Here is a 26,475-nt window from a genome sequence, read left to right on the forward strand (position 1 = left end):
AAGGCAAAAAGACAACAACAACAACAACAAAAAAAAAAAAAAGAAAAAGAAAAAGAAAAAGAAAGAAAGAAAGCAAAATTCACAGAAGAGCCATGACTTGTGGGCATCCCCAAGCTGGTAGAGGAAGCCTTGAGATTTTTTTCCCCCTATGCTTTGAGTTTCTAATTCAAGTCTCTCTGTCTGCCATGCCCTCACATCCAGCCTAAGCTGGACTGGTTAGTGAACTTTGTATCTGGGCCTCATAGTAACCCAGAATCTTAGTCTTTTAGGAATACGCAATCTATAAGTAGGAAAACTCACACCCAGAGGGGAAGGAGGCCCCACAACCAGTTGATGGTGGTGTCAGGACTAGTTGTTATGCTTCAGGGCAGGATTTCTTGCACTAGCCTCTGGCACACGATGGACTTTCAATTCAATAGATGCATGATAACAGGTATTCAGAGTGGGTTTAGAGTAAAGCTCACATAATCAGGGCCCCTGATCTGTACAGGCCCTTCCACGGCCCTAGCAAGTGTTCCAAAGGTCTGATGTTTTTGTAAAATTTGCAAAAGGACGATATTTAAAATGCAATTGGTTAAGAGAGTTCCCGTCATGGCGCAGCGGAAACGAATCCTACTAGGAACCATGAGGCTGCAAACTCGATCCCTGGCCCTTTTCAATGGGTTAAGTATCTGGCGTTGCCGTGAGCTGTGGTGTAGGTTGAAGACACTGCTCAGATCTGGCATTGCTGTGGCTCTGGTGCAGGCCGGCAGCAACAACTGCGATTAGACCCCTAGCCTGGGAACCTCCTTATGCCTGCCGCCGCTGCCGGTGTGGCCCCAAGAGGACAAAACAAAACAAAAAAAGCAATTGGTTAAGACCATGGGCCTTTCACAGTTCTACCTCCCGTGTTGCCTCGGGCATTGTTGGGATCTAGGTGAAGGGAAGGTGAGTTGAGGATACATCTGGGTTGGGTTCCATGGGATATTTTGATTTGATTCACAGACACTTTTAGTAAGACTTAAATTACCTAACTAGTTGTCCTGGTGTAGGAATGGCTTCCAGAATAGTCCTATTGTCCCAGGTGCTAACTCACTAGGTACAAAGCCAGTCTGTTGTGCTATGAATGATCCTCTAGTGGTCCACTCCAGAAGCACCTGTGTAATGAAAGTGAGTCAAGGATTAAAAGGACTGAACCAGAAGCTATTCTGTGCAAACCTTTCCCAAAACAGGTAGCTAACATGAGTTAAACTTCATGCAAGTTTTCACAAATTTCCAAGAAAGCTTAAATGACATCACCAAAACTGACTTGTGAAGCTGAGCTATTTCTAAACGAAAATGACTAAAAAGGGGACACACAGCTTGTGTAGGCATGAGCTCTATGTGGCCCCCTTTGCCTGGCCAAGCAATAAGACTAATCTTTTCTCCTTCTCCCACCCCTGCCAAAAAAAGAAAAAAGAAAACGACTAAAAAAAGTCCCATCAAGGGAGTTCCCATTGTGGCTCAGCAGTAATAAACCCAACTAGTATCCACGAGGATGCAGGTTGGATCCCTGGCCTCGCTCAGTGTATTGAGGACCCCGAGTTCCTGTGAGCTGTGGTGTAGGTCACAGACAAGGCTTGGATCTCGTGTTGCTGCTGGCTGTGGTGTAGGCCGGCAGCTGCAACTCCAACTCAGCCCCTAGCCTGGGAACCTCCATATGCCGTGGGTGCAGCCCTAAAAAGACAAACAAACAAACAAACAAATCCAAAAAAACCAACAACAACAAAAAAAATAAGAAGTTCCATCAAGTATGCTAGAGGAAGGATAATTTACTTTTCTCCCTGTAAATAAGGATATTATGAAATAAAGTATATGCAGCCAAAAACATAGGGAACATACCACAGAGGTGTGTCAGGCAGCAAATTAATAAAAACATTACATCATCTTTCGGGATTTCGTAATGTTTGTAGCATTTGTTGTCAGCTTTTTTATTATGTAATTTAGGATCCTTAACCCACTGAGCAAGGCCAGGGATTGAACCCGCATCCTCATGAACTCTAGTCAAATTCGTTTCTGTTGACCCATGACGGGAACTCCTGTATTCCTTTTCTTATAGAATGTTCCCCTCTTCTACTCCCCAACCAAATTCCATAAGTTGTAACCGCCCTATTGATGACTCATAAATTCAAAATAGAAAGTTCTTAAGCTGTGTGATCCTGGGCCAGGGCCTGTACCTCTCTGAGCCTGTTTCCTTAATGGCAAAATGGGGATCATAATAGCACCTATATTGCACGGTTGTTACTAACTTTAAATAAGCCAAGGCCTGCAAACGGCTAAGTGCTGTCTTGGAACTCACTGACGGATGATAAAACTCAACCAGTCTCTTACCCTGCGAATATTTCCTCAGCTTCTGAACAGGCGGCCAAGACCTTCCTCTGCGCATGTGCGTCCCACCCTCTTCCCGCTTGCCCCTCGCGCGGGCCTACTCTGCAGCAGAGGGTTGTGGGCGGAGTCAGGGAGCTACTTCTGGGATTTCCTCCCCTGTCCGAAGAACAACCTTCTTTGTATAATTGGCGGTAGCTATTGGCCAATAGTAGTTGGAGAGGAGACTGTTGACCCAGCCCATTTCGGAACGTCTCTTCTGAGTTGGCCAATTGCAAGCTTTGAAGGGCGGGTTCTTCTCTGGGGCGGGCTAGAGTGACGGGCATCTGTTTTGACTAATGGGAACTTGGCGGAGGGTAAGCCAGAACCAATCAAAAGCCGGAAGGCCGGATCTTGGGGGCGGGGCTGGAGCTTCGTCAGTTGAACCGCTCGCGAGGAGAAGAGTCCGTGGGGAAGGTGAGGGGCGGCGAGACGGGAGGGTGCGCGGGACCGGGTGGCGATCTTAGGGGGAGGGGGTGCTCTAGGTAGAGAGGTGGGCTGGGCAGGAAGCTAACCTGACAGTGTGGAAATCGGGAGGGGTTGCCCTTTAGCACAGGTAGGCGCTTTCGTGAGGGGTAAGGCAGAGGGCTGTACGTGAGGGGGGGTGGGGATTTTTTCTGTTTTGCAGGAGGCTCTTTAAAGGCTAAGGTAGGAGACAGCAGATGATAAAATATAGAGGCCCTTGTAAATAGCCTTGCGATTAATGGGAAATTTTAAGGCAAAGGGTTATTATAGTATTGTGTGAAGGGGCGGAGGTCCCTGCCATCAGTTGCAAGCTTTGATTTGAGTGGAGGGTAGGTGAAGAACAGTATTGAGGGAGGGAATGAGTGAGGACTCCGGGGATGAGGATGTGCTTTAACGAGGTGAGAAGGCTTAATGATACACGTAGCGTTTACTGAGGATTTACTGTGCGCCGGGCACCTACCAAGTGTTTTATGTGAATTAACTCCTGAGCTTCCTAGCAACCCTACCAGTGGTTAAGAGTGCGGGCTCTGGCGTCTGGTTGCCTGAGTTTGAATACTGGCTTTGCCACCGGCCCTGCCACTGAACGAGCTGTTTAACCCTTTGTGCCCCAGCTTTATCATGGATAGAATGACCTCATCTCTTCTCTGTACCATTTACCTTCTGGCGCCTCACCCAATCTCTTGATTTCATATGCTCTGTATAATATTTCCAGGTGTGTATCTTCACTTGGGATCTCAACCCTGAACTCTAGACTCGTATGTCCAATGGCTGGCTCTTTTCTACTTGGAAGTCCAGCTGACATACAGACTTTAAAAACTTGTCCCAGGAGGAAGTTCCCGTCATAGCTCAGTGGTTAATGAATCCGACTAGGACCCATGAGGTTGCGGTTTCGATCCCTGGCCTTGCTCAGTGGGTTAAGGATCTGGCGTTGCCGTGAGCTGTGGTGTAGGTCACAGACGCGGCTCGGATCCCACGTTGCTGTGACTGTGGTGTAAGCCGGCTGCTACAGCTCTGATTAGACCCCTAGCCTGGGAACCTCCATATGCTGCGGGTGCAGCCCTAGAAAAGACCAATAAATAAATAAAAATAAAAACTTGTTCCATACCAAACTTGGAGTTTTCCCCCTTCAACCTCCTAACCCAGTTGATGGCAGTTCCATCCATCCTTCCAAGTACTCAGGACGAAAACCTTGGCATTATCCTTCCCTCCTCCCTGTCAATTAGCAAATCTCACAGGCCTACATTTGAAACATCCAGAATCTACCCCCTAAGCTGTCACCTGTTCTTACGTGGTCTGTTGCAGTGGCCTCCTCACTGGTTTCCCTGCCTCTGCCCTTGATCCCACAGTCAAGTTAGTACAAAAGTCAGATCATGTTGCCTCTTTTCAAACCCTCCCATGGCTACCAGCTCATGCAGTGAAAGTCCTTGCCAAGCATACAGCACCCCCCCCCCCAGCTCCTCCTCCTCCCTGCCCTTAACTCCCACCAATTCCACTTGCTTACTCTGCTTCAGCCCCCCTGGCCCCCTTGCTGACCCTCAGACATAGCAAATACATCCCCACCTGGGGAGTGTACTTGTTGTCCCCTGTGTCTACCTCGAGTTCCCTCAGATGCCTCCATGGCTTCTCCCCCATCTCCTTCGGGTCTCTGTTCAGATGTCAATGCCACAGGCAGGCCCTTGCTGACCACCCGAACTGAAATAGTTCCTGTCACTCTCTGGCCCTTTGCCACCTGGCTTTATTTATTTATTTTTTTCATAACACCGCTACCTGACATATATTAGTGTTTGTTTATATCCTCTGGGCTTCTTAGACACTCCCCACTAGAGTGTTGGCTCCAAGTGGGTATAGAACTCAGCACCTAGAAACACACATAGTGCTTTAAAGGTGTTACTTGTGGAGTTCCTGTCGTGGCTCAGCAGTCAAGGAATCCAACTAGTATCCATGAGGATGCAGGTTCGATCCCTGGCCTCAGTCAGTGGGTGGGGGATCTGGTGTTTCTGTGAGCTATGGTGTAGGTCGCAAATGCAGCTTGTATCCTGTGTTGTTGGGCTGTGGCATAGGCATAGCCACAGCCACAGCGGGTGCAGCTCCAAAAAGACAACAACAAAAAAGGTATTACTTGTACCATCCCACCATGACCACCATTTCTTGGCGGGGATTGGGGGGTGTCCTCCCTGTGATAATAGGGCAGGGTTGTTGAGCCAAGAGGGTGTCGGGTCAGGTGTTAGGGTCTAGATGGGGTCATAAACTGGGCAGACTGCAGTGACTGAGGGCAGAAAATCTCAGATGTAGTTCATGCGGGGGGAAGCTTGTAGGAAATGCAGATTCTTCGGCCCACCCCTGGAGATTCTGCTTCTGCAGGTTTGGAACTGTGCCCAGGATGCTGCATTGTCATCAAGCTCCCCTGTTGATGCTGAAGCCCTCACTTTGAGAAACAGGCCAGTTCAGAGCTTGGGCTGGAACTCTCATCACACTCCTCCTCTGTGGCTGACCCGGCACTGGGCAGTGCTGGGGACCCTGCAGGGATTGAGACAGCCCTTCACCCAGCCTTCGAGTCAGGAGTCACCCAGCCTCCAGTCTCTTGGAGCTGAGGAGACCTGAAGGATGACAAGAAGTGAGCTGATAGGAGGACACCTTGGCTGTACCTCCAGTTTCATTTTTTTTTTTTTAGGGCCCCACCTGCGGCATATGGAAGTTCCCAGGCTAGGGGTTGAATCAGAGCTGCAGCTGCTGGTCTACGCCACAGCCACAGTAATGTGGGATCCGAACCTTGTCTTCAATCTGTACCACAGTGCATGGCCACGCTGAATCCTTAACCCATAGCAAGGCCAGGGATCAAACCCGCAACCCCATGGATACTGGTTAGGTTCGTTTCCACTGAGCCACAGTGGGAATTCCCCCCAGGTTCTTGAACCGTGTTTCCTGGCATCAAGCATTAATTCACAAGCAGCCGCTGATCTGTGCCAGGCCCACAGTACTGAAGATACCAGAATGATCAAAATGGCTGTGACCTCACGGGCTTCTGGTCTGTCAACTGTGCGTCCGCTGGTTGCACAGATGGGAACAGCTGACCGAGTGCCAGGCACACAGTTTGAAGCACCTTACATATACTGACTAATTCCATCCCCACAGTAATCCTGCGTGAGATAGGAGCTCTCATGATCCCTGCTTCGCTGATGGGGAAAGGCCCAGAGAGGGTCAACGCCTTGCCGAGGGTCACATGTCAGCTCAGGCTCTGAACTCAGGAGCCCCCGCCTGCAGCGTGTACGAGGCTGAAGGTGAGAGGCCGCACCTGGATTTGTGGAAGCGGAAAGGCACAGAGAATTATGGGAGGAAACTGGAAGGTAGCCAGGGAAGGGCAGCTGAGTAATGAGTAGGGGGATGGATGTGCCAGTCCCTCACTGCGGGATTCCAGGCAAGATCTTTCATCCTCTGTAAAACGGGGGATGGTTACAGTACCCACCCGAGAGCAGAACTGAGAGTGAGTCACTGGTTGGTAGGCAGAGGCTTTGAGGGGCAGGGTGGGAGGGGGTGGTGATGGACTGCAGTGTGTACTGTGCAAGTCTGGATTGTGGGCTTTGGGTTTGTACGTGCCGGGTGCCGATGCGGAAGGCTCTGGTCTGTATTTTGGAGGCGTGCAGGGCTAAGGGGGTGGGCGTTCTCTCCAGCCCCAATCCCCCCCCCCATGGTGATGGGCGGTGAGCTGGGAGTGGGGGCTAGGAGGAGTCACTCAGGCGGGGCTCTGTGTGTGTGTGAGGTGGGAGGATGCTGCCTTGGAGTGTCCAGCTGGGTCATGGCTGGCTGGACTATTTGGCGGTGGTGGGATGGATGATGGGGGGAAACAGTCATCAGGGATGGGGGCTGCCAGGAGTGGTGATTTGCTCATGTCTGGTGTGGGAGATGGTGACGCAGATTAATTTTGGGGGAGCCCAAGGTGAAGGATTGTCAGCTCTAGTCCTGGGATGAGGGCTGTGACTCTGAAATATCCCGGGAGCACAACTTGGGAGGAGGAGCCAGGGGCGGTGATGTAACTCTGGAAATGGGGGGGGGGGCTCACTTTAATGAAAGATGAGAGGGCTGAGGGTTTGGAAACCTGAGCATGTGCATGTGTGTAAGCACAGCAGCCTTGATGTGAGTCCAGAGAAATGGGGTCAGGTGTGTGGATCAGAGTCGGGCACTGGGGAATCCACATCTAGTACATGGTGGAAGTGCTGATGTCACGGCTGGCAAAGGTGGGGCCTCAAAGGCAAGGCTTGGGACTGAGACAGAACCAGCGACCAGGATGGGCCACTGGTCGGCTGTCACAGAGCACTGGTTGGAGTTACAGAGCAAGGGTGGGGAATGCAGGTGGAAGGACAGGGTTGGTGGTGGGGGTGGGGGGAGGAAGGGAGGGGCCCTGCGCCTGGAAAATCCCAGAATTGGAGGGGATGGTATTCAGGGAGGGCTCTCTGAAGGGAAGAGTTGGAAAATGTATGTGGGGGGCTGGAGAGAGAAGGAGTTTACATAGAATTTAAGAGGAAATAGAATCCAGCTGAAATATGAGCGTTATGGAATACAGGCTGGAAATGTAGAATATGGGGGGGGGCAGTAGAACATGGCGGGTCTGGGGAAAGGGGAGTGACCAGAGTCTTGAAGCCATCTAGAGAGTGGGTGATGGTGAGCTGAGGTCAGGAAGGGCGAGTTGAACCGGCTGGCAGGAATGTGGGGTTTATTCTGTCTAGAAGAGAGGGGATGGATGGAGGGGAGCGGGCAAAAGTGCAGGTGAGGGCAGGGTTGAATTCGGGCGGAATATTCGGGGGCTTAGGAGACCGTGGTGGCGGTTGTGTCATCAGAGAAGTTGGAAGCAGAAAGGGCCTGTTATCTAGTGAAGGACTATGAGTGGGGGCTTTTGGGGGGAGGGGGAAGGAGGAGGGCGGGGCTGGGGTTGGCAGCGGGGATGGGGTGGGGCGCACCCCTTTCCTCCTCCGTCCCCTCGGGAGAGTCGGGTATCACGAGTAGGCTTGTGAATGGGGTGGTCGGGCTGCGTGGCTCCTTGGGTGTGCCGCTTGCTGCCTTTGACACTGTGGTAACCCGAACGACGCGACCGCTGATTGGCCTGAGGTGCCCGAGGGGCGGAGTCGGTGGGCGGCCTTTAGGACACCCGTTGGGGCGGGGCCAGCGCTGCCTGGCACCCATGTTGGGGACCCGCAGACGAAGGCTATGTTGAAATGTGTAGCTATTTGTTTGCCCATAGGTCAGGAATTGTCAACCCTCATTTCTGAAACCACAGAGAATGAAAGTACAATTGTGAGAGTGTGAATTTTCCAAGGAAACGGGTTGCCCAGATTTCATCAGCCCCGTCAATACACCAGAGACACCCCCCCCCCACCCCCACCCCCCCACCCCGCCAAATAAAGTTAAGAGCTTGGATCTAGAGGCAGAGGGGTGCCTGTCAGGACCTCGGGCTCAGGCGATTGTCCTTGGGCCTTTGAGGAAAGGGATCTGTGAATGGGCCTGGGGAGTGGTATTCCGAGAGACCCTGAAATTACTTGCAAAGGATTATGGGGCTATTCATTTAACTGGGGAGGGTTCAGAGATCTAATTAGATTCTCAGACTCAAGAATTCTGAAAAGGTTAGGAGTTCCCGTCGTGGCTCAGTGGTTAATGAATCCGACTAGGAACAATGAGGTTGCGGGCTCCATCCCTGGCCTTGCTCAGTGGGTTAAGGATCCGGTGGTGTTGCCGTGAGCTGTGGTGTAGGTTGCAGATGTGGCTCTGGGAACCTCCATATGCCTCGGGAGCGGCCCTAGAAAAGACAAAAAGACAAAAAAAAAAAAATTCTGAAAAGGTTAAAAATCACTGACCTAGAGATTCTGGGCTTATCTTTTTCTCAAAACATAAATTTTCCAATATCAGACTTCAGGAAGGACTAATTGGGGAAAGTGTGAGGACTAAAGGAGGCGATGGGGAGAGGAGATCAGGCCCTGGAGGGGTCCCCGTGATCTGGGTTAGGAGCAGCTGTGGGTGGCTCTGTCTTTGGAGCATCTGTGGGGAGTTCCCGTCGTGGCGCAGTGGTTAACGAATCCAACTAGGAACTATGAGGTTTCGGGTTCGGTCCCTGCCCTTGCTCAGTGGGTTAACGGATCCGGCGTTGCCGTGAGCTGTGGTGTAGGTTGCAGACGCGGCTCGGATCCCGCGTTGCTGTGGCTCTGGCGTAGGCCGGTGGCTGCAGCTCCGATTAGACCCCTAGCCTGGGAACCTCCATATGCTGCGGGAGCGGCCCAAGAAATAGCTAAAAAGACCAAAAAAAAAAAAAAAAAGGAGCATCTGTGGAACTCCGGACAGGGCCCTTTTTCTCGTAGAGCCTCAGTTTCCCCATCTGTATACTGGGAAGGGAATGGGCTTGTCTTATCTTGCAAGTCTTTTGTGATCTCAGAAACAACAACAAAGTAATATTAACAAGGATAATGATGAGGAGTTCCTGTAGTGGCGCAGAGGAAATGAATCCGACTAGGAACCATGAGGTTGCGAGTTCGATCCCTGGCCTTGCTCAGTGGGTTGAGGATCCGGCATTGCCATGAGCTGTGGTGTAGGCCCCAGACACAGCTTGGAACTGGTGTTGCTTTGGCTACGGCATAGGCCAGCAGCTGTAGCTGCTATTAGACCCCTAGCCTGGGAACCTCCATATGCCGCTGGTGCGGCCATAAAAAGAGAAGACCAAAAAAAAAAAAGAAAAGAAAAGGTACAGAGCTCCAATTATAAAATAAATAAGCCATATAATATGGTTAGTAGCATTGCAATAACTTTGTGTGGGGAGTTCCTGTCATGGCTCAGCGGAAATGAATCTGACTAGTATCCATGAGGATGCAGGTTCGATCCCTGGCCTTGCTCAGTGGGTTAACGATCTGATGTTGCCGTGAGCTGTGGTGTAGGTTGCAGACTCAGCTGGGATCTGGAATTGCTGTGGCTCTGGTGTAGGCGGGTGGCTACAGCTCCTATTTGCCCCCTAGCCTGGGAACCTCCATATGCTGCAGGTGCAGCCCTAAAAAGACAAAAAAAAAAACAAACCCAAAACCACTTTGTACGGGCATAGATGGTCACCAGACAGCGTGGTGATCATTTCGTAATGTATGCAAATGGCGGGGCACTGTGTAGTGGGGCCAACACTAACATCATGTTGCACATTGACTATATTTCAATGAAAAAAATGATGATGCCAATATGTATTGAGTGCTTTCTGTGTCGGGCATAGCTCAGTTTCGCCAAGGATTTTAACATGATTAATTCATTTAATCCTTACACCAATCCAAGGAGATGAACGCTGTTATCCTCCTATGGGCTTACAAAGGCCTGCAGGAACATAATCTGGCCCGTTACAACTCTGATCTCATCACTTCTCCTGTCTCCCTCCCTCAGCTGACCTCTTTGTTGTTTTCAGAACAAACTAGGAACATCCCTATGCCTGGATGTTGGAGCCTATGCCTGGCTCTTCCCTCTGCCTGGATCCTCTTCCTCGGGTAGTTACCTGTTTCCCTCCTACCAGGCTTCTGCTCAGGGGACCACCTTAGCTAAAAAAGCAGCACCCACTCGTTAGCATCTTCTTTCCCCACTACTTGACATTTTTAGGCCTCTGACTGTTGCTTCTCTCTCTCTCTTTTTTTTTGTCTTTTTAGGGTCATACCCTCAGCATGCAGAGGTTCCCAGGCCAGGGGTCAAATCGGAGCTGCAGCTGCCAGCCTCTGTCACAGCCACAGCAACATGGGATCTGAGCCGTGTCTACGGCCTACACCACAGCTCACGGCAATGCCGGATCCTTAACCTACTGAGCGGGGTCGGGGATCATGGATACTAGTTGGGTTCGTTAATGCTGAGCCACCACTGGAATTCCTGTTGCCACTCTCTCGAGGATGGGGACAGGATCTGGTTTCTCCTCTTGCCCCCAGGACGCAGAATAGGCTATGCTTTAAAGATAAGGGATCTGGCTCCAGGAGCCATTGAGTGACTTGCCCGTGTATGTGCATGTAGCTGAACTTGGATATGAACCCAGGCAGCCTGGGGCTCCCATTCTGAGCCAGAATCCAGACTGTGTGGAGGCCTGACCCGCTTCTCCAGCTCCTCATAGAACTAACAGTAGTGAGCCTATTGGCTAAGAGAAAGTACTTAAGCTTGCAGTGAACTAATGAATAAGATCAATTATTAATTCAGTGTAAATGATTTAAGCATATCAAGGGTAATATATTATCCATGCACGGGCTGTCTTCTCAGCGTGGACCACTTTCCCTCGGGATAGCCACATGGCTTGTTCCCTGGCCTCCTTTGGCTCTCTGCCCAAATGTCACCTCTTCAGGGAGGCCACTCCTGACCCCCTGTTTAAAATCTCTGTCCCACCTGATCTCAGTACTCTTTCCCCGCCATCCAGCTTGACTTTTCTCCACAAATGTTTGAATAAATGAATGAATAATACATATAGAATGAGTATAAGGATTAATAAATTAGTAATCAATAGTATTAATCATGATTCTTTTATTGGAAATCACATATTCTATTAATCAGAGTATATTGAGTATAGTAATGTGCAGAACACAGTTCTAAATGCTTTGATGTGTATTGTCCAATTTCCTCTATGGGCTCTATGGGCTAGGTGCCATCACTGTACCCATTTTCCAGATGAGAAAACTGAGGCACAGAGAGGGAGTCTCTTTCCTGAGGTGCCACAGCTGGTACCTGGTGGAACCTTCCAGCTCCTGCACCTGGGTTCTCAGCCCCTCTGGGTCTCTGTCTCATTCCCCTCATCTGTCTCATGCTCCTCTTCAGTGACAGTGGCCATGGACCAGCCAGCCGGCCTGCAGGTGGACTACGTCTTCCGGGGTGTGGAGCACGCAGTGCGGGTGATGGTGTCTGGACAGGTGCTAGAGCTGGAGGTGGAGGACCGGATGACGGCTGACCAGTGGCGGGGCGAGTTCGATGCCAGCTGTGAGTGTGCCTACATGGGTGGGCTCGCCTGTCCTTCCCCGGGATCAGCTTCTACTAGAAGATGAGGCCAACCAGGATCGCGTCCACCTGCCTATTCTACCTGACCAGAGGCTTTCTAAGGTGGGGAGGGGGTGGGGAGCTCATCCCTTGGGCTGGAGGCACTGGTCTTGGGGACAGTTGGACAGCTAGGGTGCATTGCCCTTGGGCTGGGCAAGTGGTCAGACCTCAGGAAGGACATTTCTCCCTACCTAGTCATCGAAGATTTGACTCACAAGACAGGGAACTTCAAACAGTTCAACATCTTCTGTAACATGCTGGAGTCGGCCCTCACGCAGGTAGGGGCCAGGGTTGGGGGCTGGGGGAGGTGTGCCCTGGATTCCTGGGGGCGGGGTAGATGCCCACCTGATGTGTAAAGACCGTCTATCTTCTCTTGCATTGAAGAAGTAGGGCTTTTCTTCTTTCCCAAGTATAAATGGCATATTCTCTCTCTCTTTTTTTTTTTTGTCTTTTTGCCATTTCTTGGGCCGCTCCTGAGGCATATGGAGATTCCCAGGCTAGGGGTCTAATCAGAGCCGTAGCCACCGGCCTACGCCAGAGCCACAGCAATGCAGGATCTGAGCCTTGTCTGCGACCTACACCACAGCTCACGGCAACACCGGATCCTCAACCCACTGATCGAGGGCAGGGATCGAACCCGCAACCTCATGGTTCCTAGTCAGATTCGTTAACCACTGCGCCACGACAGGAATTCCTGAGTAATTCTAGTGATAGTGATTCCCATGGAGAAAATTCAAGTCACAGACAGATGTAAAGACGAAAATAAAAATCACTCTATTCCTAATACCCACTCCTGGTAATGTTTTGTTAATATTTTGATGAAAATCACTCCAGCCGTTTTCGCCATTTCTTTGTTCACTTGTGAAGGTGTATGTGTGTGTGTCTGCAGATCTGTAATTTTATGTAGTTTCTATATTTCCCAAAGTATTCTGTCAACTTCTTTGAATGATTCAGTAATATTTCATAAAAATTTAGTCACATCAGTGAATACAGATATCCTTCATTTTGTTTACTCAGCATCTGTTGTGTGCCAGGCACTGTGGTGGGCACTGGGAATCTAGCATTGAACTAAAGAGACAAAATCCCTGCCTTCATGAAGCTGCCATGCTAGTGGGAGAGACCAACACTTGAAAAAATATATAATGTCAAAAAATGTTAAAAAAAAAAAAAAAGCTGGAGTTCCCGTCGTGGCACAGTGGTTAACGAATGCAACTAGGAACTAGGAGGTTGAGGGTTCGATCCCTGGCCTCGCTCAGTGGGTTAAGGATTTGGCATTGCCGTGAGCTGTGGTGTGGGTCACAGATGCGACTTGGATCCCACATTGCTGTGGCTGTGGTGTAGGCTGGCGGTACAGCTCCAATTAGACCCCTAGCCTGGGAACCTCCATATGTCTCGAGGGCTGCCCTAGAAAATACAGAGACCAAAAAAAAAAAAAAAAAAATCCAGCATTAGCATTGCCGTGACTGGTATAGTTCTCAGATGCGGCTCAGGTTCAGTGTTGCTGTGGCTGTGGCGTAGGTCATCAACTGTAGCTCCAATTTGGTCCCTCGCCCAGGAACTTCCATGTGCTGCAGGTGCGGCCATAAAGAGGAAAAAAAAAGAAAGAAAATGAAAAGACAAGTTACATTTGCAAATCATGTATACAGAATATATAAAGAATCCTCAAAATTCACTGGGAAAACAAAGTAAATAAAAAAAAAAAAGCAGGTTGGAACTTAGAGGGTCATAGATGCTATTTCGATATCATTTAAAAAGCATGTAGTGCAGGAGTTCCTGTTGTGGCGCACGGACACGAATCCGACCAGTATCCCTGAGGATATGGGTTCCATCCCTGGCCTCGCTCAGTGGGTTAAGGGTCCGGCATTGACGTGACCTTTGGGGTAGGTCATAGAAATGATTTGGATCCTGCGCTGCTGTGGCTGTGGTGTAGGCCAGCAGCTGTAGCTCTGATTCCACCCCTAGCCTGGGAACTTCCAGATGTCGTGGGTGCAGCCCTTAAAAAAAAAAAAAGCAAAAAAACCCTGTGAACTACATTATTGCTCTGACTATAGATAAAATACGCACTCATAAAATTGGGATGCCATTCATGTTTGACTAAGAGTGTCTAATCCCCTTTCTCTGTCTCGCCTCCGCCTGTTAACACTTTGGTATCTACGGGCGGTGAGGCATGAGGGTTAAGATCATGGACTCTGAAGTTAGACTCATCACTGCCACTTACAGCTTGGGAGCCCCGGGCCCGGTCCTTGCCCTCTGTGTCTTAGTTTCCCCATCTGTGGTGGGGGGGTGGTAGTAATCTCCATTTCAAAGTGTTATGAAGAGTAAATGAGTTATATGTAAAAAGCTTAGAATAATACCTGACTCATAGTAAGTACTACACAAGTATTGTCTATTATTATTATTATTATTACAACTTTTTTTTTTCTTTTTTTGGCTTCCCCATGGCATATAGAGTTCTCAGGCCAGGGATCAGATCCAAGCCATGGTTGCAACCTATTCTGTAGTTATTAGCAGTGCCATATCCTATAACCCATTATAGGGGGCTGAGGGCAAACCTGCATCCTGATGCTGCAGAGACACCGCTGATCCTGTTGTGCCACAGGGGGACCTCCTGTTGTGAAAACTTTTGAGTTTGTCATCCTGTTTTGTTTTGTTTTGTTTTGTTTTGTTTGTCTTTTCTAGGGCCATACCCGTGGCATATGGAGGTTCCCAGGCTAGGGGTCTAATTGGAGCATAGCCTCCAGCCTACGCCAGAGCCACAACAACACCAGATCCGAGCTGCATCTGTGACCTACACCACAGCTCACAGCAACACCGGATCTTAACCCACTGAGTGAGGCCAGGGATTGAACCCACAACCTCATGGTTCCTAGTCAGATTCGTTAACCACTGAGCCATGATGGGAACTCTTGAATTTGTCATTCTTGTTAGTAGTTGCCTAGTATTCTAGTATACCCATTCATCATGATTTATTTAACCCCATGGTTCTCAAACTTTTTGGTCTCAGTACCCCTTTATACTCTTAATAATTACTAAGGACAGGAGTTCCCATTGTGGCACAGCAGAAACAAATCTGACTAGGAACCATGAGGTTGTGGGTTTGATCCCTGGCCTCACTCAGTGGGTTAAGGATCTGGCGTTGCTGAGGCTGTGGTGTAGGCCAGCAGCCATAGCTCTGATTAGACCCTTAGCCTGGGAACCTCCATGTGCCACAGGTGCATCCCACAAAAGACAAAAAAAAAAAAAATAGAACACCAAAGGACTTTCGTCTATGCAGGTTTTATCTATCAACATTTGTTTGCCATTTTATAAATTAAAACTGAGAAAAATATAAAGACGTTTATGAAGTCATTTAAAAATAACAATAATAAACTCGGAGTTCCCTTGTGGCGTGGTGGGATAAGGATCTGGCCTTGTCACTATAGCAGCCCAGGTAGCTGCTGTGGCACAGGTTCAGTCCCTGGCCTGGGAACTTTCATATGCTGCAGGCACAGCCAAAAAAACAAACATTAATAAACCTGTTAAATGTTAACCTAAATAACATTTTTGTGAAAAATATATTTTCTAAAACAAAATTATTTAGTAAGAAATGTAGTGGGGTTTTGTTTGGTTAACACTTTTGCAAATCTCTTTGGTGTCTGACTTAATAGAGAACTGCTTCATTCTCATGTGCCTCTGCATTCAGTCTGTTGTGCTATATCCAGGTTGAAGTCCATGCAGAAGAACCTGCCTCAGAAAGATATGTAGGAGTTCCCGTCGTGGCTCAGTGGTTAATGAATCTGATTAGCATCCATGAGGATGCAGTTTCGATCCCTGGCCTTGAGCAGTGGGTTAGGGATTCAGCGTTGCCGTGAGCTATGGTGTAGGTCACAGACTCAGCTTGGGTTCTGCACTGCTGTGGCCGGCAGCTACAGCTCTGATTTGTCACCTAGCCTGGGAACCTCCATATGCCACCACTGCAGCCCTGAAAAAAAAAAAAAAAGAAAGAAAGAAAGACATGTAGTTGGAAAAAGGAGTCCTTTAATAGCTTTTTTAGATGATTGTGCATATCCTCCTTTGCTGACACATTAAAATTGGACATGTAGTAGTTTCTTAAGGGTTTGTCGCAATGTGGAATCCGAGACCATAGCCATGAACTTTTCCTAATCTGTAACATGAAAGTTTTTTGGAGTTCCCACTGTGGCAACGGGATCAGCAGCATCTGTGAGCGCTGGGGCGCAGATTTGATCCCCAGCCTGACACAGTGGGTTAAGGATCCAGCATTGCCCCAGCTGTAGCTTGGGTCGCAACTGCAGCTCGGATCTGATCCCTGGCCCAGGAACTCCATATGCCGTGGGGCGGCCAAAAAAAGAAAAAACATCTCTATTGGTGGATGTTGTGCTTTGCAGGACCCTGTACGCATCTTGTAACATCACGCGTTTGTAACATCACTCGTAATATCAGGCATTGGTCATTTGGAAAATATTGGTTCACTGAGTTGTGCAGTCTTTCCATGTGTTGCCACCTCTCATTATTCAATATCAGGAAGTCGCATTTGTTAATATCCTCACTGATGTGGCAGGAGAGTCTTTCACCATCGAGATGCTCTCAGGCACACAGGGGCAGAGACAAGTTTTCCAAAATTCTCATTTTCTCTTTGAAGTTTGAATTGTATCATTGGCAACAAATACCGTTAGCTGTTTTTCTCGAAGTGACAGGCTCACTTTGTTCACTTTGGAGAAAATCCTTGCCAAACACCCAAGACCGAAGAACCATAGTTTGGTCTGTCAGTCCCTTTTTGAGTAAAAATAGCATTCCCTGAAAAAGTGGTTAATGGAGCTCAAAATTCAGTCGCACAAGTGCTTTTCCTGAGAAAATGTCGTGCTTTGATCTGTAGCTGAGTGTGTACTTTCTGTTGTGTCTCACGCACTAGTAAAAATCTGTCTACTCCAGGGTCAAGATTTAGTAAAATTAATAATGTTTATAGGTTCATGAAGAACATTCCTGGAGTTCCCATTGTGGCTCAGCAGTAATTAACCCGACTAGCATCCATGAGGACGTTGGTTCGATCCCTGGCCTCGATCAGTGGCTTAAGGATCTGGCATTGCCGTGAGCTGTAGTGTGGGTCACAGGTGCAGCTTGGACCCCGAGGTGCTGTGGCAGACAGCTATAGCTCTGATTCCATTCCTAGCTTGGGAACCTCCATATGCTGCAGGTGCATCCCTAAAAAGACAAAAAAACAAAAAACGAGTTCCCGTCGTGGCGCAGTGGTTAACGAATCCGACTAGGAACCATGAGGTTGCGGGTTCGGTCCCTGCCCTTGCTCAGTGGGTTGAGGATCCGGCATTGCTGTGAGCTGTGGTGTAGGTTGCAGACGCGGCTCAGATCCCGAATTGCTGTGGCTCTGGCATAGGCCAGTGGCTACGGCTCCGATTAGACCCCTAGCCTGGGAACCTCCATATGCCGCGGGAGCGGCCTAAGAAATAGCAAAAAGACAAAAAACAAAAACAAAAACAAAAAAACAAAAAAGCAGGAGTTCCCTGGGTGGCCTAGCAATTAAGGATTCGGTTTGGCATTGTCACTACTTTGGCTTGGGTGACTGCTGTGGCTTGTGTTTGATTCCTGGCCTGGGAACTTCTGCAAGTCTTGGCCATGGACCAAAAAAAAACAATAAACTTGGATTTATTTTCTATATTTTTATTTATGCTGCCCCATGGCATATGGAGTTCCCAGCCCAGGGATCAGATCCGAGCTGCATTTGCAGCCTATGCTGCAGCCGTGGCAATGCTGGATCCCACTGTGCCTGGCAGGGGGGGTCAAACCTGCGTCCTGGCGCTGTGGAGACGCCGCTGCTCTCCTTGCGTCACAGTAGGAACTCCTATTTATTTGTGTTTTTAATCCTTCCTTCCTGGCCCCATGCAGACTGCATGGCAGTGGATTCTAGTATGTTTGATGCCACTGGCTTGATTTCTGCTAATGGGCACCAGCAATTTTACCACCATGACTTTTGCACCATTGGTGCAAATGTCAACACAGCAAAAGAGGCAAATGACATCTTAGTAGTTTTTGTTTTTTTTTTTTTTGGCCTTTTTTGCCTTTTCTAGGGCTGCTCCCGTGGCATATGGAGATTCCCAGGCTAGGGGTCTAATTGGAGCCGTGGCCACTGGCCTACACCAGAGCCACAGCAACTTGGGATCCGAGCCACATCTGCAACCTACACCACAGCTCACGGTAACGCTGGATCCTTAACCCACTGAGCAAGGCCAGGGATCGAACCCACAACCTCATGGTTCCTAGTCAGATTCGTTAACCACTGTGCCACGACGGGAACTCCGACATCTTAGTAGTATTATGTAAGTTGTTTTGACCTCTTGGACTCCCCCAGAGTGGTCTCAGGGACTCCCGGGGTCTGCAGACAACACTCAGAGGCCACAGCTCTAAGCTGTCCCCTGCGATTCACCAGTTAGGTTCATTCCAGTGTCTCTATCTGATGATGTCCTGTGCCAGCCCCTCATGGGGCAAGGCCGTCTTGATCACCAGCCTGAGTGGAGGAATGCCCAGTCAGCCCAAGGAATGAATGGGGTGTGGCCTGTCCCTGTGTGGGTTGTGTGCTCTGGCCGTGGTTGTGCTGGCTCTTGGGTAGCTCTTCTCATCCTCTTCCCACAGAGCAGTGAGTCGGTCACTCTTGACCTGCTAACCTACACAGATCTGGAATCCCTGCGGAACCGAAAGATGGGGGGCCGCCCAGGCCCCTTGGCCTCAAGATCAGCCCAGCTCAACTCCAAGCGCTACCTGATCCTCATCTACTCTGTGGAGTTTGATAGGTGGGTACGAGCACGGGAGCTGGTGGGCAGGTGGGAGAAGATGCGGATAGAACTTCAGAACCCCTGGTACCCAGGGCTAGGTGGGATGTTGCCTTGCCTTTGCAGTCTTCAGTGTTGAAGTTTGTATCATGTAGTATTGTGTTTGGTTACAAGTAAGGGGGTAACCACTACTGGGGCGTTAAGTAGTTTATCAAATAACTATTTGGTTTAGGTAGGTGGCTGCTACTCAGCAGTTTCTTTAGGGGCTCAGGCTCTTTCTGTTTTGGTTTTGGTTTTTCTTTTGTCGTCCTTAATGTGTTGGCTTTTGACCTCATCCTTATCTCTTCATGGTCACAAAGTGGCTGCCGGACCTCCAGGGTCGCATCTGTATCATAGCAGGAGGAAGTGGAACGGGGCTGTGCTTGCTAATTGTATCTACTATTTTTCTTAGGAAAACAAAAGTGTTCCTAGAAGCTTCCCAAAAAATGTCCTATAGTATTTGGCCAGAAATGGCCACATGTGCTTTCCCAGGTGGATTCTTGTCCTCTCAGAGCCATGGTTCTAATCCTCCTTCTCAGGATTCACTACCCGCTGCCCCTCCCGTACCAGGGCAAGCCAGACCCTGTGGTCCTGCAGGGCATCATTCGCTCGCTGAAGGAGGAGCTGAGCCGCCTTCGAGGGCTGGACGGCCAGGACACTCGAGACAGCCGGGAAACTGAGATCTGGCACCTGCGGGAACAGTGAGTCTGGGGGACACATCCGATTGGGCTCTGGGGGCCCAGTGCTTGGCACCATTGGAAGGACAGCTATGCCTCATTCCCCAAGTGTTTACTCTGAGCCCCTCCTCTGTGCCCACCTTGTGTTAAGTGGAGCTGGGGCCACGGCGATGATGGAGACAGTCTGGACCCTACCCTTCTGGGGCTCTCAGTCCAGTGGGTGAGACAGGTCTGTCTGCAAACAGTAGAGATACACCATGAGTGGGGCTGAGGGAGCCCAGAGGGGAACCTGACTTGTCTGGTAAGGGAAAGGTGTTCCAGGCAAAGGGAATAGCATGTGCAAAGACAGGGTGTGAGGTAGGGCTGTATTCAGTTGAATCCCTTCACTGAGCACCTCTTTTGTGCTGGCCCCTTCCCCTGTCCATCGCGTAATACTAGCGCCAGATAATCAATCACAAAATCACCTGCTATATCCTTGCAAATGGCAATGGCAGTAGGCAGGAAGGGGAGCCTGTACTATGGGAGGCTGTAACAGGAACCTGATGGGGTCTCGGGGTAGGGAAGGGTGTTCTAGGCAGAGGGAACAGCATGTGCAAAGGCCCCGTGTTAGGTGGGAATGTGGTGAGTCCAAGAGGACTCAAAAGTAAGGAAAGCAAGCTTGGCATAATTGCTGCATACTGAGGGCTATGGAGGGGCTGACTGGGACCTGGTCTCCACCTGGAGGGGACCCCACTCATTACTATTTCTTTAGTAATAATAGTTATAATAATAATAATAGTAAAAGTAGCTAATGTTTGTCAGGCATTTAACTGTGCCAGGGACTCTGCTCATGCTATATGATTTAATTCATTTAATCTGCACAAAGTAGGCACTACTATCATCCCCATTTTTTAGAGGAGGAAACCGAGGCTCAGAGAAGGAATACAGCCAAGCTATACCTTGAATCCAGGCAATCAGAAAAATCCCCCTTTAGCTCCTCAGCTACTGTGCACTGTCAGCAGCTGCTAGCCCAGGACTGAGCACTTGTGCTGACAGGGAGAACTAGACGTGTCTCCTCGCAGGAGTGGGAGTTCCTAGGGCTGGAGAACTCTTGAGTCTTCCTGGTGCATGTGTTGCCCAGGATGACCACCAGGTGGCGCCCTCTGCCCTGAGATCCACAGCTGGACAGTTCCTTCTCATCTTCCTCTTCTCAACGTGGAGTGAGAGTTTGGGAAGACTCCAAGATTCATCAAACATGTATTGAGCTCCTCCTGTGTGCCAGGCACACTGCCCAGCCATAGTTGATGTTTTTTGAATCATTACTCAGTGTCAGACATGTTCTAAGTACTCTTCTTAGATTCCTACAACCTTAGAGGGAGGGGTTACGATATCATTCCATTTCATAGAGATGTGAAGTGAAACTGCCCAGGTCACCCAGCTTGTAATACCTGGAGTAGCATCGTCAGCCTGGCCACAGAGCCCAGGTTCCTACACAGAGACCGAACAGCTGGAGAGAGGATACAGACAGAAAGCAGATAATCCCACTGAGCAATGCCACCTCCACTGTGATTGGCACTGGGAGGGAAATGTACAGAGAGCCAGGAGGACAGAGGGACAGGACCTAGCCTGGCAGGGGAGCGGGCAGGCTTCCCAGGGGGACATGCTGTTTGAAGGATAAGTGGAGTCATTCCTGCCAGGAGAAGGAGGAGGGAGGGTTCAGGAGGAGAAAATTGCATTTGCAAAGGGAAGATTGGTTGGAGCCAGAGAGGGAGGGAGGATAAGAGGAGGGAGGGGGGGGCGTCAGCTGGAAGGGACCGAATCTGGAAGCTCCTTGGAGAGTGGCAGGGGAGCCGCAGATTAAAAAGAAAAAAAAGTTTTTTTTTTTATGAAGAAGAATTCCAAGGAGTTCCCATTGTGGCTTAGTGTTTAATAAATAAGACTAGGAGCCATGAGGTTGTGGGTTCAATCCCTGGCCTTGCTCAGTGGGTTAAGGAGCCAGCGTTGCCATGAACTGTGGTGTAGGTTGCAGCCGAGGCTCGGATCCTGCGTTGCTGTGGCTCTGGTGTAGGCCAGCAGCTACAGCTCCGATTTGACCCCTAGCTGGGAACCTCCATATGCCATGGGTGCGGCCCTAGAAGAGACAAAAAAAAAAAAAGATAAATTCCACATTGTAAATCAACTATACTTTACTAGTAATTTTTTATTTTTATTTATTTATTTTTTTTTTGCTATTTCTTGGGCCGCCCCTGCGGCATGTGGAGGTTTCCCAGGCTAGGGGTCGAATCGGAGCCATAGCCACCGGCCTACGCCAGAGCCACAGCAACGCGGGATCCGAGCCGCGTCTGCAACCTACACCACAGCTCACGGCAACGCCGGATCGGTAACCCACTGAGCAAGGGCAGGGACCGAACCCGCAACCTCATGGTTCCTAGTCGGATTCGTTAACCACTGCGCCACGACGGGAACTCCTTTACTAGTAATTTTTTAAAAAGAAAAAAGAAAAATTCCAAGCATGCACAAAATTAGACAGTAGTACAATGCACAGGTACTTGTACCCCACTTTCAGTGGTTACCTACATTTTGCCAATCTTGTTTGATCAGCACTTTTTCCTCTCCTCTGAGAAGCAAATCCCAGACATCCTATCTCCTCCATAAACATTTCAGTATTCATATTTAACATATAAGACATTTTTTAAAGCTATTTATTTATTTATTTATTTGTTTGTTTTTTTCTAGGGCCACACCTGCACCACATGGAGGTTTCCAAGCTAGGATCAAATCGGAGCTGTAGCCACCGGCCTATGCCAGAGCCACAGCAACGCGGGCTCCGAGCCGTGTCTGCAAACTACACCACAGCTCACGGCAACGCCGGATCCTTAAGCCACTGAGCAAGGCACCTCATGGTTCCTAGTTGGATTCGTTAACCACCGAGCCATAACGGGGACTCCTATAAAGACATTTTTTTAAAAGTGCTGTCATTACAGTCAAGAAAATTAATAAAAATTCCTTAATGTCATCCGATAACCCAGGTGTATGTACTGACACTTCTCTGATTATCTCACAAGTGCCTTTTTGTGATTGGCTTATGTGACTAAGTATCCTGGTATGGCCCACACTGCAGTTTGTTGATGTTTTTTTTAAATCTTTAAAAGAGATTGTTACAGTCTCTTTTACTCCCCCCCCCCCTTTTTTATGCTGTTCGTTTGAGGAAGAAGCGAGGTTATTTGTTCTGGACTTTGATTTTATCTCCATGCTCTGTGTCGTCCCCTGTCCCCTGTAGTTCCCGTGAAGTCGTTGTTAAACCTGCAGGCTAATCAGACTCGGGCTTCTGGGAGGACACCTTCCTCGGTCAAGTGGTGCTGGCCCTGATGAGTGTGGATGTTGAGAGCTGGATCCCTCTTTTCTGAAATTCCCATCAGCCCAGCATCTGATTTTCACTGGCTTCTCTCTAATTACCGACCAAGAATTGCCCAGCCCGGTGGAGGAGCGAGGATTATGGGACCGGGCTCCTCACCCCGCCCCAGCCCTCGCCGTCTACTTCTTCCTCCCAGGGTGTCGCGCTTGGCGTCTGAGAAGCGCGAGCTGGAGGCCCAGCTGGGCCGATCGCGTGAGGAGGCGCTGGCCGGCCGGGCGGCTCGCCAGGAGATCGAGGCGCTGCGCGGGCTGGTGCGCAGTCTGGAGCTGGAGCTGCGGCAAGAGCGCGGCCTCGGGCACCGAGGGTCCGGCCGCCGGAGCCAGGATTGCCGCCGCCTGGCCAAGGAGGTGAAGGGGCGGGGCGGCCGGCGGGGCCCAGACCTTGACTTGGTCTGCGCCTCTAAGCCCCTCTTCCCTCCTGGTAGCTCGAGGAGGTGAAGGCGTCGGAGCGGAGCCTGCGTGCCCGGCTGAAGACGCTGAACACTGAGCTGGCCGCCTACAAGAGGGGGTGAGGGGCGCGGGCGAGTGTGGGCGGGGCCTCGGAGCTGCGGACCCCGCCTGCAGGTGGGCTCCTGGCGGGATGGGCGGGGCCGAAGGTGGGGGGGCGGGGCTCCGGGAGGATGGAGAGGGCCTGTGAGGCCTGAGAGCGGGCGGGAGGGAGGGTAGGAGGGGCCTAGTGGACTGCCTGGGACGGAGACGCGGGTCTTACTAGAGCTGAAAACTTCGCGGGGTCTCTTGAGAGATGGGCAGGCCTGAGGCGGCCTTCGGGAGGCTGGACCTGGGATAGAGACCGGAAGGGGCGGGGGTTGAGGCCAAGTTGAGAAAAGGGGCGCGGCTCAGCTGGTGGGGATCTGGGGATGTTTATTGGCGTTTCTTGTGGTGGGTGTTGAAAAACTGGCAAGGGTTTCCAGGGAGCTGTGGGAGACCTCTCTCTGGGAGAGGGTTCTGGTGAAGGGGTGTTTTTTTTTTGTTTGTTTGGTTGGTTTTTTTTGTCTTTTTTTTGTTGTTGTTGTTGTTGTTGCTATTTCTTGGGCTGCTCCCGCGGCATATGGAGGTTCCCAGGCTAGGGGTCTAATCGGAGCTGCAGCCACCGGCCTACGCCAGAGCCACAGCAACGCGGGATCCGAGCCGCGTCTGCAACCTACACCACAGCTCACGGCAACGCCGGATCGGTAACCCACTGAGCAAGGGCAGGGACCGAACCCGCAACCTCATGGTTCCTAGTCGGATTCGTTCGTTAACCACTGCTCCACGATGGGAACTCCTGAAGGGGTGTTTTAAGATACAGAGAAGTGACAGATGGGTTTGGGGGGTTATTGTGGGGCTCGGAGGGGGGTGGAGCGTAGGGGAAGGTATCTGGGAGGGTTGTGTGTGAGGGCGTGAATGTCGAGTTGGTGGAGCGGATGGGTCTGAAGGTTCCTGGATGGTGCGGTCCGGGAAGAGACGGGCTAGGAGTTGTCGCCCGTGGGAAACCGACATTGGGTTCCGTGCTCCCAGGAGACGGACTCCGCCTGTGGTGCCACCCTCCGCCCGGGAGCATCGCACTTCGACGTCCCGGGAGCGCTCCACGTCCCGTGGCCGTGGCGCCGCCCGCTCCTCATCCCGGGAGAGTGGCCGCGGGGGCCGGGGTCGAGGCGGTCCAGCCGGCCCCTCGCCGTCGCCCACAGGTCTGTTGATGGCCCTGCCCTGCCGGTGGGAGAATGTGGGCGGGACTAGAACTGTGGAGGCGTGATCCTGTGATCCCAGCCTCCTCTTCTCTCCATACTCGACCCCTATTCGGTCCTAGGTGGTCGCGTGACCCGTTTCGACCCAACAGCCTTTGTGAAAGCCAAGGAGAAGAAACAGAGAGAGATCAAGAGAAAGTTAGGGCCTGCTTTCTCCTGCCCGTATCCCTGCCCCTTTACCTGACCCTCTGACCTGTGCCCTCATCCATCCCCGTCTCCGTCACCTGTCGCGTCCTCCATCTCTTCTCTTCCCCCCTCCCTGCTCCTGCTTCTCACCTGACCTCAGACTCTTCTGATCGCCAACCCCGCCCCCCTTAATTGTCTCTCCCACCCCTACCCGTTGTGTGTGTCTTCGCTTGGTTTTTCCTTGTTTAGGTGTGACCCGCAGGGGCGAAGCAATGCCCTTCCCGGAATTAGTCGGGCGCACAGGTGGGCGTCTCCTTTCTTGTTCCCCAGGGCAGCAGCAGCAGCAGCAGCAGCAGCAGCGGAACCGATTGGGCAGCGGAGGAAGCGGGGATGGCCCATCCATCTCCTGGTCTCGCCAGACCCGGCCCCCCGCTGCCGTGACCGGCCGAGGAGACGCGGCTAACCGCTCCCGAAACCGCAGCTCCTCGGGTAATTGGGTTGGAGCCGCGGGGCTGGCAGGAGGGTGGGTGGGACTGGCCATTGCGGGAGGTTCACACTCTCCTTTTGCCTCTAGTGGACAGTTTCCGCAGCCGCTGCTCGTCCGCCAGCTCCTGTAGCGAGTTCGAGGATTTCTCTGAATCCCTCCCTAGAGGGTAAAACTTAGGCTGGGGGAAAGCACCGACTCCAAAAGGCTGTCTGGGGAGATTGGAAACAGCCTTTTGCGGGGAGATTGTGTGATAGACGCTGGAGCCTTGAAACCCCGCAAGAGGGTGAGATGCGAGGTGCCTCAGACTCCTCCCACTGGTCCTTAATTCTCTCTCCTCTCTGTTAGCCGATGCGGGAAGCCTCCCAGCCCCACTACCTGGAGTTCGTCGAATACGGTGAGTGTCTTTCCTCAGGCTTTGGAGGAGGTAGGGGCAGCCTTAAACCACCAGAAGCTCACTGTCCCTTTGCCGCACGATTCCTTTCTAGGGGGTCAGGTTGCAGAGGCGGCTCTGGGATTCCTTTGGAGGATGGGTGGGTGGGGGCGGGTTAAGAGCACTGGCTCAGGCCTCATGTTGCCAGATCTTAACACCTGGCTCCCCTTCCTATAACCTGTGTGACCCAAGGTAGTTGCTTAGCTTCTGCACCTCAGTTTCCTTATCAGTTAGGTGGGGATGATAATAGCATTCACCTCACAGGGTTCTGGTGAAGATGGGAGATGGTTATTTGCGTATAAGTGCTCAAGGAGTGTCAACCCTTATTTATTTATTTATTTATTTATTTATTTATTTATTTATTTTGAGGGCTTTTGGTTCAGAATTTCTGGCGGGATTTGGGGGGCAGGAATAGAGGTTGCCTGACCCCCTTTCTTGCCCCCCGCAGCAGCAGAAGTCCATCCCCGTGGAACACAGACGCCATCAGAGACGCCTGGCCAGTTCAGGGGGCTGGGTCCCCATGAAAGGTGAGCTTAGACTCCACATCCCCCCCTCCTCAGCTGCCCCAGAGCTGGTGGGGATGGTACTAAGGGCAGCATATTGGGCCCCGTAGCTCCCTGCGGCTTCAGGCCCCTCACAGAGCCCCGCACCCACGCCTGCCCTCGCAGAATACAGCTCGGACCACCAGGCGGCTGACATGGCCGAAATAGACGCCCGCCTGAAGGCTTTGCAGGAATACATGAACCGACTGGACACGCGGTCCTGACGGGGGCCGCAAGGAGGGCCCACTGTCCCTCAAGCCCATCCACCAGTGGATTTGGGGGCGCGGGGCCAGGGGGCTCGGGCGTGCGAGGCCCCGCCCCCTCCCTCTCCCGCGGGCACGCAGGCTGGGAGGGAGGCTAAGTGCATTTTGTAAATAAACATATTCAGCTTGTGACTGAGGGTAGGAGTGAAGTGGGCAGAA

The 26,475-nt window shown here is 51.0% G+C and overlaps 1 protein-coding gene across 11 annotated transcripts in view; it reads left to right on the forward strand.

Annotated features, from left to right (window-relative positions):
- The first annotated feature begins 2,746 nt into the window (after positions 1–2,746).
- The window catches only part of CCDC61 (coiled-coil domain containing 61), a 35,805-nt gene continuing 12,076 nt past the window's right edge, over positions 2,747–26,475 (forward strand). For 3 of the 11 annotated variants that reach the window (XR_007136319.1, XM_047790428.1, XM_047790429.1), the window contains exons 1-14: positions 2,747–2,799; positions 5,980–6,125; positions 11,641–11,799; positions 12,052–12,134; positions 18,499–18,656; positions 19,214–19,375; positions 22,882–23,092; positions 23,170–23,252; positions 24,242–24,411; positions 24,531–24,606; positions 24,926–25,083; positions 25,169–25,247; positions 25,427–25,475; positions 25,960–26,038. Coding sequence is in view for 10 of the 11 variants with exons in the window: in XM_047790428.1 (XP_047646384.1) it covers positions 6,068–6,125; positions 11,641–11,799; positions 12,052–12,134; positions 18,499–18,656; positions 19,214–19,375; positions 22,882–23,092; positions 23,170–23,252; positions 24,242–24,411; positions 24,531–24,606; positions 24,926–25,083; positions 25,169–25,247; positions 25,427–25,475; positions 25,960–26,038 (1,525 nt within the window). In the remaining variant the exon portion in view is untranslated. Of the gene's footprint in view, positions 2,800–5,979; positions 6,126–11,640; positions 11,800–12,051; positions 12,135–18,498; positions 18,657–19,213; positions 19,376–22,881; positions 23,093–23,169; positions 23,253–24,241; positions 24,412–24,530; positions 24,607–24,925; positions 25,084–25,168; positions 25,248–25,426; positions 25,476–25,959; positions 26,039–26,124; positions 26,449–26,475 lie in introns of those variants that run through there. The other 8 variants (XM_047790434.1, XM_047790433.1, XM_047790426.1 and 5 more) reach the window with 7 other exon arrangements.

This window comes from Phacochoerus africanus, chromosome 8, assembly GCF_016906955.1.
Source record: "Phacochoerus africanus isolate WHEZ1 chromosome 8, ROS_Pafr_v1, whole genome shotgun sequence".
Classification (NCBI taxonomy): Eukaryota; Metazoa; Chordata; class Mammalia; order Artiodactyla; family Suidae; genus Phacochoerus; species Phacochoerus africanus.